The sequence below is a fragment of the Coregonus lavaretus genome, assembly GCF_964263955.1.
Source record: "Coregonus lavaretus genome assembly, chromosome: 23".
Taxonomy (NCBI): Eukaryota; Metazoa; Chordata; class Actinopteri; order Salmoniformes; family Salmonidae; genus Coregonus; species Coregonus lavaretus.
The window spans coordinates 4,952,659-4,967,904 of NC_140010.1; the positions used below are offsets into that span (position 1 = coordinate 4,952,659).

Genomic DNA, 15,246 nt, shown 5'->3' on the forward strand with positions numbered 1-15,246 from the left:
GTCTGCAAGGCTGTAATTGCTGCAAATGGAGGATTCTTTGACGAAAGCAAAGTTTGAAGGACACAATTATTATTTCAATTAAAAATCATTATTTCTAACCTTGTCAATGACTACATTTCCTATTCATTTTGCTATATTTCCTATTCAAACTCATTTCATGTATGTTTTCATGGAAAACAAGGAAACTTCTGAACGGTAGTGTATATTTCCTGAGCTTTCTTGTATCTCCTAGATATAGGACAGACACTTCAAAACCGTATTCCTTATGATTTATTTTTTGACTATCTTTTTTGCCATTTATAAATGTGTTATTCAATGTGTTTCTATGGGCTATAGTAGTAAAGGCCAAATTCTATATTTTATCAAATAATTGTTTTATATATATATTTTTAGACCTAAAGGGTCCTACAATTCTAAATCAAATAGCTAAGTGATCCATCTTAAAACAATTCCATATGTCAGCTTAGAACCCTCCCTCTAAAATTCTAAATTGAATGAACATACAATTCAACTTGAGAATGTACAGTATGTTGGTTCAGCTACAGCGCCTTCAGAAATTATTCATACCCCTTGACGTATTCCATATTTTGTTGTGTTACAGCCTGAATTAAAAATGCGTTAAACATATTTTTTTTCTGACCCATCTACACACAATTCCCCATAATGACAAGGTGAAAACATGTTTTTAGTAATGTTTTGAAACGTTTTGTAAATGAAATACTGAAATATCTCATTTACATAAGTATTCACACCACCGAGTCCATAATTTGTAGAAGAACCTTTGGCAGCGATTACAGTTGTGAGTCTTTCTGGGCAAGTCTCTAAAAGTTTTCCACAACTGGATTAGGCAACGTTTTCCCATTATTACTTTCAAAATTCTTCAAGCTCTGTCAAATTGGTTGCTGATCATTGCAAGACGACCATTTTCAGGTCTTGCTATAGATTTTCAAGTAGATTTAAGTCAAAACTGTAACTCGGCCACTCAGGAACATTCATTGTCGTCTTAACACTATTGCACACAGAGTGAGTCCATGCAACTCATTATGTGACTTGTTATGCAAATTTTTACTACTTATTTAGGCTTGCCATAGCAAAGGGGGTTGAATAAATATTGACTCAAGACATTTCAGCTTTTCATTTTTAATTACTTTGCAAAAACATTCGCATTATGGGGTATCGTGTGTAGGCCAGTGACAAAACAATCTGAATTCACTCCTTTTTAAATTAAGACTGTAACGTAACAAAATGTACAAAAAGTCAAGGGGTATGAATACTTTCTGAAGGCACCGTATATATGCCCAAATGTTGTGCAAACGCACAATCCCACTGCAGCTGGTTGCCTTACTTTTGTACATTGAATCACCATCTATTTATTTTTTACAGTGGTCTTGATAGACTGTTTCATTTTTACATGAAGTTTTCTGTCTGTTTATTTCACAGAGTCCAGCACTGAGACTCTGAAACTGCTTGTGCTGAAAGGACAAAATGTTCGTCTGGATGTCCAGGGATATGCTAAATTAAAATATTTTGATGATTTAAAGTGGACGTTTAACAAATCTCACAATTTAGTAAAATATTTCAATGAATCATCAAAAGTGAAAGCATCACCTAAATACGAAGGCAGGGTTGAGTTTAGTGAGGGAAACTTCTCTCTGCTTCTGAAGAACCTACAGGAAGGAGACAGTGGACTTTACCATGCAGTAGTGAGTGGTGAAGAAAACACAGATGTTGCCAAGTACCAGATATCAGTTCATGGTAGGTTTTCCTCCTTCCTTCCCTCCCGCTCTTCTTTTGTATCACTATGGTTACAGAGCTGTAGCAATCAGTAGTGAAATGTGAATTCTATCTCAGGTTAAATGAACTCTAATTTACTGCAGCTTAAGGTCCAGAAAATGTCAACCACAGTAAATGGTGACTAGAAAAATGATCAGCCATTTGTCGTATGTGTGTCTGTGTAAATGGATAGGCATGCGTGTGTGCATTTGTGTGTTTTTCTAACCCTATCTATTTGTCTGTTTATCTATGTGTTTCCAGAGAGAGTTGAGCCTCCGGTCCTGACAGTGAACTCTGTCTCCACCAAGAGTGACCCCTGTAATGCGACTGTGACCTGCAGAGGCCAGAACACCTCTGTCACCTCCAGCTGTAACAACAGCACCTGCTCTCAGGTGGGAGGAGAGAGTAGAGGGGCTGAGACCTCCACTGTCCCCCTGCTCTCTGTCTATGTGGCAGGGGGTTCCATCATCTGTAACCACAGCAACCAAGTCAGCTGGGCCAACGACACCAAGGAGATCGAAACGATTTGTGTATCTAAATCTGGTAAGACATTCCCATGCATGCACACACACACACACACACACACACACACACACACACACACACACACACACACACACACACACACACACACACACACACACACACACACACACACACACACACACACACACACACACACACACACACACACTAAATTAGACTAGATGAGATTTGATATGCTATGTTGACGTTGAGATTTTGATGTCACTGTATTTTCACAAAGCGGACCACAACTACGCTGTCACAGTCGTCATCATCATCATCATCTTCATCATCTTCACCTTGGTTGGATGTGCCCTTTTTTATTGCCGAAAGCCAAATAAAGGTGAAGTCACAGTTCCTGCTGCAGGACCACTCTTATTACAGAAACCTTATTATATTAATTAAGCTACTGTGAATACCGTAGATAACAGGCTGTAATGATTTCACCTTATATATATATATACAGTGAAAGAGAAAAAAGTATTTGATCCCCTGCTGATTTTGTACGTTTGCCCACTGACAAAGAAATAATCAGTCTATAATTTTAATGGTAGGTTTATTTGAACAGTGAGAGACAAAATAACAAACCAAAAATCCAGAAAAACGCATGTCAAAAATGTTATAAATTGATTTGCATTTTAATGAGGGAAATAAGTATTTGACCCCTCTGCAAAACATGACTTAATACTTGGTGGCAAAACCCTTGTTGGCAATTACATTTACATTTTAGTCATTTAGCAGACGCTCTTATCCAGAGCGACTTACAGTTAGTGAATACATATTTATTTTTTTATACTGGCCCCCCGTGGGAATCGAAGCCACAACACTGGCGTTGCAAACGCCATGCTCTATCAACTGAGCTACATCCCTGCCGGCCATTCCCTCCCCTACCCTGGGCCAATTGTGCGCCGCCCATGAGTCTCCCGGTCGCGGCCGGCTGCGACAGAGCCTGGATTCGAACCAGGATCTCTAGTGGCACAGTTAGCACTGCGATGCAGTGCCTTAGACCACTGCGCCATGCTCTATCAACTGAGCTACATCCCTGCCAGCCATTCCCTCCCCTGGGCCAATTGTGCGCCGCCCATGAGTCTCCCGGTCGCGGCCGGCTGCGACAGAGCCTGGATTCGAACCAGGATCTCTAGTGGCACAGTTAGCACTGCGATGCAGTGCCTTAGACCACTGCGCCACTCAGGAGTAATCACAGAGGTCAGACGTTTCTTGTAGTTGGCCACCAGGTTTGCGCACATCTCAGGAGGGATTTTGTCCCACTCCTCTTTGCAGATCTTCTCCAAGTCATTTAGGTTTCGAGGCTGACGTTTGACAACTCAAACCTTCAGCTCACTCCACAGATTTTCTATGGGATTAAGGTCTGGAGACTGGCTAGGCCACTCCAGGACCTTAATATGCTTCTTCTTGAGCCACTCCTTTGTTGCCTTGGCCGTGTGTTTGGGTCATTGTCATGCTGGAATACCCATTCACGACCCATTTTCAATGCCCTGGCTCAGGGAAGGAGGTTCTAACCCAAGATTTGACGGTACATGGCCCCGTCCATCGTCCCTTTGATGCGGTGAAGTTGTCCTGTCCCCTTAGCAGAAAAACACCCCCAAAGCATAATATTTCCACCTCCATGTTCGACGGTGGGGATGGTGTTCTTGGGGTCATAGGCAGCATTCCTCCTCCTCCAAACACGGCGAGTTGAGTTGATGCCAAAGAGCTCGATTTTGGTCTCATCTGACCACAACACTTTCACCCAGTTCTCCTCTGAATCATTCAAATGTTCATTGGCAAACTTCAGACGGCCCTGTATATGTGCTTTCTTGAGCAGGGGGACCTTGTGGGCGCTGCAGGATTTCAGTCCTTCACGGCGTAGTGTGTTACCAATTGTTTTCTTGGTGACTATGGTCCCAGCTGCCTTGAGATCATTGACAAGATCCTCCCGTGTAGTTCTGGGCTGATTCCTCACCGTTCTCATGATCATTGAAACTTCACGAGGTGAGATCTTGCATGGAGCCCCAGGCCGAGGGAGATTGACAGTTCTTTTGTGTTTCTTCCATTTGCGAATAATCGCACCAACTGTTGTCACCTTCTCACCAAGCTGCTTGGCGATGGTCTTGTAGCCCATTCCAGCCTTGTGTAGGTCTACAATCTTGTCCCTGACATCCTTGGAGAGCTCTTTGGTTTTGGCCATGGTGGAGAGTTTGGTATCTGGTTGATTGATTGCTTCTGTGGACAGGTGTCTTTTATACAGGTAACAAGCTGAGATAAGGAGCACTCCCTTTAAGAGTGTGCTCCTAATCTCAGCTCATTACCTTTATAAAAGACACCTGGGAGCCAGAAATCTTTCTGATTGAGAGGGGGTCAAATACTTATTTCCCTCTTTAAAATGCAAATCAATTTATAACATTTTTGACATGCGTTTTTCTGGATTTTTTTGTTGTTATTCTGTCTCTCACTGTTCAAATAAACCTACCATTAAAATTATAGACTGATCATTTCTTTGTCAGTGGGCAAACTTACAATATCAGCAGGGGATCAAATACTTTTTTCCCTCACTGTATATATATATATACAGTACCAGTTAAAAGTTTGGACACCAACTCATTCAAGGGTTTTTCCTTATTTGTACTATTTTCTACATTGCAAACAATAGTGAAGACATCAAAACTATGAAATAACACAAATGGAATCATGTAGTAACCAAAAAAGTGTTAAACAAATCAAAATTTGCCTTGATTACAGCTTTGCACACTCTCTGCATTCTCTCAACCAGTTTCATGAGGTAATACCCTGGAATGCGTTTCAATTAGCAGGTGTGCCTTCTTTAAAGTTAATTTGTGGAATTTCTTTCCTTCTTAATGCGTTTGAGCCAATCAGTTGTGTTGTGACAAGGTAGGGGTGGTATACAGAGGATAGCCCTATTTGGTAAAAGACCAAGTCCATATTACGGCAAGAACAGCTCAAATAAGCAAAGAGAAACGACAGTCCATCATTACTTTAAGACATGAAGGTCAGTCAATACGGAAAATGTCAAGAACTTTGAAAGTTTCTTCAAGTGCAGTCGCAGAAACCATCAAGCGCTATGATGAAAGTGTCTCTCATGAGGACCGCCACAGGAAAGGAAGACCCAGAGATACCTCTGCTGCAGAGGATACGTTCATTAGAATAACTGCACCTCAGATTGCAGCCCAAATAAATGCTTCACAGAGTTCAAGTAACAGACACATCTCAACATCAACTGTTAAGAGGAGACTGCGGGAATCAGCCTTCATGGTCGAATTGCTGCAAAGAAACCACTACTAAAGGACACCACTAACAAGAAGAGACTTGCTTGGGCTAAGAAACACGAGTAATGAACCTTAGACCCATGGAAAACTGTCCTTTGGTCTGATGAGTCCAAATTTGAGATTTTTGGTTCCAACCGCCGTGTCTTTGTGAGACGCAGAGTAGGTGAACGAATGATCTCTGCATGTGTGGTTCCCACCGTTAAACATGGAGGAAGAGTTTTGATGGTGTGGGGGTGCTTTGCTGGTGACACTGTAGGTGATTTATTTAGAATTCAAGGCACACTTAACCAGCATGGCTACCACTGCATTCTGCAGCGATAAGCCATCCCATCTGGTTTGCGCTTAGTGGGACTATCATTTGTTTTTCAACAGGACAATGACCCAACACACACCTCTAGGCTGTGTAAGGGCTATTTGACCAAGGAGAGTGATGGAGTGCTGCATCAGATGACCTGGCCTCCACAATCGCCCGACCTCAACCCAATTGAGATGGTTTGGGATGAATTGTACCGCGGAGTGAAGGAAAACTAGCCAACAAGTGCTCAGCATATGTGGGAACTCCTTCAAGACTGTTGGAAAAGCATTCCAGGTGAAGCTGGTTGAGCGAATGCCAAGAGTGTGCAAAGCTATCATCAAGGCAGAGGGTGGCTACTTTGAAGAATCTCAAATATATTTTGATTTGTTAAATTTTTGGGTTACTACATGATTCCATATGTGTTATTTCATAGTTTAGATGTCTTCACTATTATTCTATAATGTAGAAAATAGTAAAAACACTGGAATGAGTAGGTGTGTCCAAACTTTTGACTGGTCCCGTATATATACACTCACAGTGAATCTTATTGGATTTATGTGGTTTGTTTATAGGTGGCAAAAGGGAAATTAACACAGATTATGCTACAGTTGGGGTAAGATCCATCAGATATTTAACATCACTGATACTGTGTCGTTGTGGATGACATGTAAAAAATGCAGTTAATGGAAAATGTATGAAACCTGAATTACCGATAAACTCATGTTCATTTCTTATATTGCTTATATTGTAGAGCATTTAACAGTCACTGAGACATTTTTAATTTATTGATTTGAGGTCATTAAAGGCCTTGTTTTATACCTGGGTCACCATTCATAAATTCCTAGTGAAGTTATTGCTGTATGTTTTTATTCTCCAGACTCCAGATAACAGTCAAGCAGGTGGTGAAGAGCAGATGTCTCCAGGTCCTGGTCCAGCATCACCCTCCATCTACAGTGAGGTAGGAGACCCCCATCTCCAGTCAGTGAACCGCCCCACCATGGGGGGAGACCCCCACCCCTAGCCTGTGAACCGCCCCACCATGGTGGGAGACCCCCACCCCCAGCCCGTGAACCACCCCACCATGGGGGGAGACCCCCACCCCTAGCCTGTGAACCGCCCCATGACCTTCATGCCCCCCATGACCCCAACGCCCCCCTTGACCCCCATGACCTCCATCCCTGAGAGTTTATATTCTGTGGTGGGGACCAACAACCAATTATCAGGAATTTTAACGACTTACGCCGGGATTCTATTACAATTTATAAGATCACCCTTTGTCGGCTATAAATCAGATCTTCCGTGGTCCAGACTGAATCTAGCCCTTACCCTTACGTGGAACCCCGTAATATCGGCATATTCAACAGCGTTTAAGAAATATATTACCTCGACAGTGTTATCTTGTGATCAAGCCATCAATGTTTTGTGATTATTGGTTTCGTAAAAATGTTAGCTAAAGGGTTAGCAATTAGCATGTTTAACATTTCAGTGGAAATACTACTATTATCAGCTTTTTGATATGCTGTTTAGCAAATAAATCCGTCCCGTATTTTCGGCATACGTTCCCCAGTTATTGGCCACCTTACTATTTTGTTCAATTAAAAGATATATCAGTTTAATTTTGTTCAAAAACGAGACGCTGACCTCGTATCCGAAGTGTTCACTATATAGTTGGCTAGTTGGCTAGCCTTATTTATTTGCCTGTCAACTTGTCATTGCGTAGCCTGGTGAGCCCTCCTGTGGACTCTTAAAAAATGGTTGTTCACCAACAAATTCAGTGTTGTAACCAAATAATGTCTCATAATTTATTTTACAGATTCATCTTATGTTTTGAGATAGTAGATAACAGTTTAGTACTAAAATATAAATGAGTATGAATAATTTACATCAAATAAAACTAATTTCAGTAATGTGCATTGACATAAACAATGAAAACACTGTTGGAGTTTGTGTTGCAGAGATGCACTTGGAAAGTAAAGGAATAAATACACAAGATGGGTTGAATAAATATATATATGTATTTTAGACATGTATTTTTATAATTTTTTTAAATAAAGTATTTCACATGAAAACAAACAAAACAAACAATGAAATCTCGACCTCCATCCCTATATTGTCACAAAAATCCCAATAAAAATCCAGCTCCAGCGCCAGCTCTGGATCGCACTGCACACCAGTGGAACCAGTGCTGGCAGAAGTCACAGCACACCCATGGCACCTCGGATCTACACTCTTGAGGGGAGCTTGCAGGCGGATCACGCTCCCCGCAGCAAGCTCAGCAGGGGATGTCTTCTTTTATTAAAAAAAAGTAATCATAATAATCAAATTGATTAACATGGTTTTGCAAAATGTAGAAGTTCTACAACAACAATGGTAATTTATACAACAGAGAGAGAAAAACTGATTATGAAGTACCTGAGAGTGGTGTCATGGGTGGCGTGACAGAGGTGGAAGGTGGAGCTTTTCTCTTCCTTTTCTGTTCTGCAGTTTGAGAAAAAGTTGTGTTAGACAGAGCATGTTTCATGAAAACCCTTTTCAACTTTTTTTATAGGGACCGAGACAACATTAAACAGGACCCTTCAATGGCTGAAGGGTCAAAAGGGAAGAGGCCACACTTCTTAAACCCTTTCACCACATTGCGCATGTCCTTGCAGCACTGGTACGGGTAGCCGAATACTCTGGCAAATTCTGATTTGTTTACCATGTAGGAGTGGTCAAAATGGCTAAGGTCTCCAGCTACCTTGGAGAACTCAGCCTTTAAAGGGCCAAACTATGCCACTTCCTGCGGCTGCAGGACATGGGTGCAGTGTGGTGGAAGACAAAGAAGTATAACCCCTTCCCTTAGTGCCGCCGCGAGCACCTCCGGGTCCATGTGGCTCTTGTGCCCATCGAAGAGGAGAAGGCGCTCCTTCACTGCATGCTTAATGAAGTGCTAAAACCACTTCCTGAACAGGTCCCCGTCAATGTAGCCACTGTTTGACCGTCCATACAAGGCTTGGGGGGGCCTCCCAGTGTGTAGTGGCCACCAGGGAAACACTCGGGGTAGATGATAAACAGGGGGACGTCCTCCCCAGCTGAGTTGAAGCAGGCCAGCACTGTGATGTGCTCCTTGGTCCCCGGAGCCTGCTGGTACACGTGTTTTGCGCCCCGGGGAGCCAGCACTTTGTGCCTGCTCTGGTCGCTACGAAACCCAGACTCATCGCAGTTATAGATTTGTCTGGGTTTCTCCCTCAACCCACTCTCCTCCAAGTGCTTCTCATAAGAAGTGAAGAAGGTGTCCATCGTCAGACGTGTGGCACACTCAGCTCTCCCCCTGTCCAGCGTGTCCGGCCTCCTCATGCTCAGGTTCTTGTGCCTCCTCCTGAACATTTCCCACCACCTCTTCCCCAGTGGTGGGATTGTTTCCCCTGGGTGCCGAAACCTACAATAGAATAGAATATATAATTGTCCATCCAGGATGAAAATGTTTGTTTTGGCATCACCTTACACATCCACATTTACATCACACACATAGAGAACAGTCAGTCTAGCATTCTACATACATAAACACATAGAACACCAAATACCTGTGTATTTTGTCCGCGTAATTCTTCAGCCTCTGTCTGGTGAAGGGGAACCCATGGCTGGCGCGGTAGATAAAGTACTGCACCAGAGAATTTTCAAGCAATGTGGGTGGTCCACTGCGACAACCATGGGTCACCCGGCCACTCAGCTTGTCTGCCAGAGTCTGCCGAGGTATACCATGCACCTGGTAATCTCCTAAAAACAAAAGATGTCTAACCTTGGCAGCCTGGCGGATAGCCATCCCTGCCCCGCAGTCCTCCATGGCATGGAACATGTCCACCTCACTCCACTGCTTCCACTTGACTTTCTCCATGCTGTGGTGGTAAATGCATGTAGCTAAATAACTTGGCATACTATACACATTTTAGAAAGGTAACTCAATCTGAATATGTATAAACATTTACATTTCAAAGCTAAGGCATTGAAAGGTGATGATGAAAGTTTCCACGATAACTGAAAGTGTACCCACGTTTTTTGATGTTATCTGTAATAAAAATGTGTGTCCCATGTAGTTTAATATTGATGCATACATTGTAACATTTGACTAAATACAGCCTCTATGTAGCTGTTGTAAGATGAAACATAGCCAACAGTGATAGGTGTCAAAAGGTTAATAGTTCAAAGTTCAAAATTAATTTTTGCATATTGTGTAAAACGACCCCATCAGAGGACTCCAATTTTGATACGGTAAAGCTTGACAACATTCAGCTGTTTTCGTGATATGTATTATCTAATGCTTACAATATCTTTCCTTTTTGCTTCTATCAACATTTAGCAACGTTAGAAAATCCGTTAGCTATATTTCAGAGGTAAAAAGTTGGATATTAAATGATGTGTGGTCTGTCGCGCAGTCGAATTTGACAATATACAGCATGTCCCACAAAATGTGTATGTATATAACTTTTTTGAAAACTCTCAAAACCGAACTTAACTTACATAAATTGCAATGAAAATCGGTGGTCAGCTAGCTAGAAGGGTGTCTTTAGTCGCAAAACTTACCGTTATTTTCCAGTCCATTTAAATCTTGAACTCAAGATGATTTAGTCCTCCAGTTAGGATGGTGTCCGATGTTGGGGGAAAATTAGCTAGTATTTCCTGAACTTTTGGAAAACATAACAGACATTTCATCCGATAGGATGAATCCTTCATTCCGAGAAAATAAAACATTTATTTTAGATACAGCCAAGGGTGTTCATCCTCATCAGGAGGTGGTGGTAGAGCGATGTCGGACATGATTGTGTGATTTCGGACATGCTTGGGCAAAGTGCTACTGAGTGGATGACTGTTTTGCAAGTGACAGGCTCCCGGTGGTTGGGGTTTGCACTTTAGGACCCTTGGATTTGCCCAAATTGATGAGGATTGGATCAAATCTGCACGTGGTCACCTGCTGCATTGCAAAACAAGTTCACACGAGCCAACTCGCTGATGTTGCTTGCATCTTTTTTCCAACATGATTCATTTTTTTCTTCCAGCTTCAGATTGATTTGATTTTGTAGCAAGTAACGAAGGTGTCAGGGGAAATGTATCGGAGTAAAAGTATACTTTTTTTTTTTTTTTATGTAGTGAAGTAAATAAATAATGTGCAGATATTCTACAATCCAGGTGTGCAAAGCTCTTATAGACTTACCCAGAAAGACTCACAGCTGTAATCGCTACCAAAGGTGCTTCAACAAAGTATTGACTCAGGGGTGTGAATACTTCTGTAAATTAATATTTCATTTTCAATACATTTGCAAACATGCTTTCACTTTGTCATGTTGTATTTTTTATTTTTTACATGTTAGCAGACACTGTTATCCAGAACGACTTACAGAAGCAATTGGGTTTAAATGCCTTGTTCAAGTGCACAGATTTTTTTAACCTAGTCAGCTCAGGGATTCGACCCAGCAACCTTTCAGATACTGGCCCAACGCTCTTAACCACTAGGCTACCCTGAATTTAGCCTTCAAAAAAACAAAATGTGGAATAATTCAAGGGGTATGAATACTTTTTGAATATACTGTAACAGTGAAAAACTTACCTTGGACTACCAACAAGTATGCAGAAACATTTCAGTCTTCTGCAGAATAAGGTCCAGTGAGTTTTCCCTCACTAAACTCGAGCCTCCCTTTTTACTTACAATAAAAGGTTGGATTTTTCTCAAATTTTTTCGATTCATTGCGTTATTTTAGTATATAAAATCCACTTTAAATAATCAAACATGGGCAGATCTTTTGTGCTTTTATGAATTTTTACAATAAAGCCAATTTTGACTTTGCAGCTGTGCTATCTAAGGTGAAATCTCATGCCAATAAAAGTCCACCTACCAAAAACACAGTGCTTAACCGTGAAATAAATAGAGAGAAAACTTCATGTGAAAATGTAAGATGGAATACATCAAGCAGTTTCACAATAACAAGTATCACAATAATAATGGTAAGAAATTACAGCTCAGTTTGATTTATAGCAAATTTTGTATTTTGTGTCGTAAAACACTTTTTTTTCTAATTTTTTGTGTTGCGAACAGTTGTATATCAAGACGGTTTTTGTTGTTGTCGTAGACTACATAATGTATTCATATAGACATAGGATACACAGAAGACTACTTGATGATGCTATGCAGGTCAGCAATCCAAACCCCAAAAGGAGACATGTTCAAATCAAATCAAATTTTATTGGTCACATGCGCCGAATACAACAGGTGCAGACATTACAGTGAAATGCTTACTTACAGCCCTTAACCAACAGTGCATTTATTTTAAACAAAAAAAGTAAGAATAAAACAACAACAAAAAAGTGTTGAGAAAAAAAGACCAGAAGTAAAAAATAAAGTGACAGTAGGGAGGCTATATATACAATAGAATAAAGTGACAGTAGGGAGGCTATATATACAGGGGGGTACCGTTGCATAGTCAATGTGCGGGGGCACCGGCTAGTTGAGGTAATATGTACATGTGGGTAGAGTTAAAGTGACTATGCATAAATACTTAACAGAGTAGCAGCAGCGTAAAAAGGATGGGGTGGGGGGGCAGTGCAAATAGTCCGGGTAGCCATGATTAGCTGTTCAGGAGTCTTATGGCTTGGGGGTAGAAGCTGTTGAGAAGTCTTTTGGACCTAGACTTGGCACTCCGGTACCGCTTGCCGTGCGGTAGCAGAGAGAACAGTCTATGACTAGGGTGACTGGAGTCTTTGACAATTTTGAGGGCCTTCCTCTGACACCGCCTGGTATAGAGGTCCTGGATGGCAGGGAGCTTTGCCCCAGTGATGTACTGGGCCGTACGCACTACCCTCTGTAGTGCCTTGCGGTCAGAGGCCAAGCAGTTGCCATACCAGGCGGTGATGCAACCAGTCAGGATGCTCTCGATGGTGCAGCTGTAGAATTTTTTGAGGATCTGAGGACCCATGCCAAATCTTTTTAGTCTCCTGAGGGGGAATAGGCTTTGTCGTGCCCTCTTCACGACTGTCTTGGTGTGTTTGGACCATGATAGTTCGTTGGTGATGTGGACACCAAGGAACTTGAAGCTCTCAACCTGTTCCACTACAGCCCCGTCGATGAGAATGGGGGCGTGCTCAGTCCTCTTTTTTTTCCTGTAGTCCACAATCATCTCCTTTGTCTTGGTCACGTTGAGGGAGAGGTTGTTGTCCTGGCACCACACGGCCAGATCTCTGACCTCCTCCCTATAGGCTGTCTCATCGTTGTCGGTGATCAGGCCTACCACTGTTGTGTCGTCGGCAAACTTAATGATGGTGTTGGAGTCGTGCCTGGCCATGCAGTCATGGGTGAACAGAGAGTACAGGAGGGGACTGAGCACGCACCCCTGAGGGGCCCCCGTGTTGAGGATCAGTGTGGCAGATGTGTTGTTACCTACCCTTACCACCTGGGGGCGGCCCGTCAGGAAGTCCAGGATCCAGTTGCAGAGGGAGGTGTTTAGTCCCAGGATCCTTAGCTTAGTGATGAGCTTTGAGGGCACTATGGTGTTGAATGCTGAGCTGTAGTCAATGAATAGCATTCTCACGTAGGTGTTCCTCTTGTCCAGGTGGGAAAGGGCAGTGTGGAGTGCGATAGAGATTGCATCATCTGTGGATCTGTTGGGGCGGTATGCAAATTGGAGTGGGTCTAGGGTTTCTGGGATTATGCTGTTGATGTGAGCCATGACCAGTCTTTCAAAGCACTTCATGGCTACAGACGTCAGTGCCACGGGTCGGTAGTCATTTAGGCAGGTTATCTTAGAGTTCTTGGGCACGGGGACTATGGTGGTCTGCTTGAAACATGTTGGTATTACAGACTCAGTCAGGGACATGTTGAAAATGTCAGTGAAGACACTTGCCAGTTGGTCAGCACATGCTCGGAGTACACGTCCTGGTAATCCGTCTGGCCCTGCGGCCTTGTGAATGTTGACCTGCTTAAAAGTCTTACTCACATCGGCTACGGAGAGCGTGATCACATAGTCGTCCGGAACAGCTGGTGCTCTCATGCATGCTTCAGTGTTGCTTGCCTCGAAGCGAGCATAGAAGTGGTTTAGCTCGTCTGGTAGGCTTGTGTCACTGGGCAGCTCGCGGCTGTGCTTCCCTTTGTAGTCTGTAATAGTTTTCAAGCCCTGCCACATCCGACGAGCGTCAGAGCCAGTGTAGTATGATTCAATCTTAGACCTGTATTGACTCTTTGCCTGTTTGATGGTTCGTCGGAGGTCATAGCGGGATTTCTTATAAGCGTCCGGGTTAGAGTCCCGTTCCTTGAAAGCGGCAGCTCTACCCTTTAGCTCAGTGCGGATGTTTCCTGTAATCCATGGCTTCTGGTTGGGGTATGTACGTACGGTCACTGTGGGGACGACATCATCGATGCACTTATTGATGAAGCCAGTGACTGATGTGGTGTACTCCTCAATGCTGTCTGAAGAATCCCTGAACATGTTCCAGTCTGTGCTAGCAAAACAGTCCTGTAGCTTAGCATCTGCGTCATCTGACCACTTTTTTATTATCAACTTCATGGTGTGAAGATGGTGCTCCAATGAATATTATTGGTAGACGGACAGATATAATGTAACCAAGAGGATATCGTGTGAAAAGTCTGTTTGCTTGTGTCTGTTTCCTGTTGTCCTAAATTGTCCTAAATTAAACAAACCTTGCTAACACTTTACTTAAAGCCTGCAGATATACAGTAATGCTTTATAATGTGTTATAAGCATGTATACATTTGATGTATTTTAATAAGGCTAGTAATAAGTTATTTATTGTATCACAATCTTTTTTTTAAATGAGACGTTTTGATTTGTTATAGTCAGGTTTATTTGAGGGTGAATTACAGTATACAGACACATTTTTTAATTGATTTAGAGGACAATGAAGACATGGATGAAGGGGTTCATTGAAGCAGTTCAGGATGAATGGATTGAAGCGAGTGGAAAGTGAATGTTCTTTAGAATTTGGTTAGTGGGAAGTAGAAGCAGAGAACAAAGGAACAGTTTTCAAACAATGTGTGCTTTAGTATTTTTTCTTTGCCAACTGTGGTCTAAACAGGATATACGCATTACTTATTCTTTTGGAGCGCAATGTTACGTTTTTAATGCATGGTTTTCTCAATAAAACACAGCAAGGAAGTTCCAGACATCAATCCATGTTCATAGTTAATAGCGCCATTCCTTTATTAGTTCGTCCTTTTCCATTTACTTTAAAAATCATGCTAATTAAAATCAAACATACAATAAACTAAAAGGGGCACAGGAAGGGGTGCAGCCCAGGAGGCAGGCGGATCCACCACGCATCCTATTGCCTATGTATTGCATAACTTTTGACCAGAGCCCTGGTACGGTACTGCACTATGTAAGGAAT

The 15,246-nt window shown here is 42.3% G+C and overlaps 1 protein-coding gene across 1 annotated transcript in view; it reads left to right on the forward strand.

Annotated features, from left to right (window-relative positions):
- The window catches only part of LOC311098836 (uncharacterized protein), a gene marked incomplete at its 3' end in the record, with an annotated part of 31,252 nt that overhangs the window by 4,783 nt on the left and 11,223 nt on the right, over positions 1-15,246 (forward strand). Inside the window, exons 2-6 of the mRNA XM_084139404.1 lie at positions 1,441-1,755; positions 2,035-2,316; positions 2,540-2,641; positions 6,450-6,490; positions 6,755-6,835. Coding sequence (XP_083995530.1) covers positions 1,441-1,755; positions 2,035-2,316; positions 2,540-2,641; positions 6,450-6,490; positions 6,755-6,835 — 821 coding nt within the window. The remainder of the gene's footprint in view (positions 1-1,440; positions 1,756-2,034; positions 2,317-2,539; positions 2,642-6,449; positions 6,491-6,754; positions 6,836-15,246) is intronic.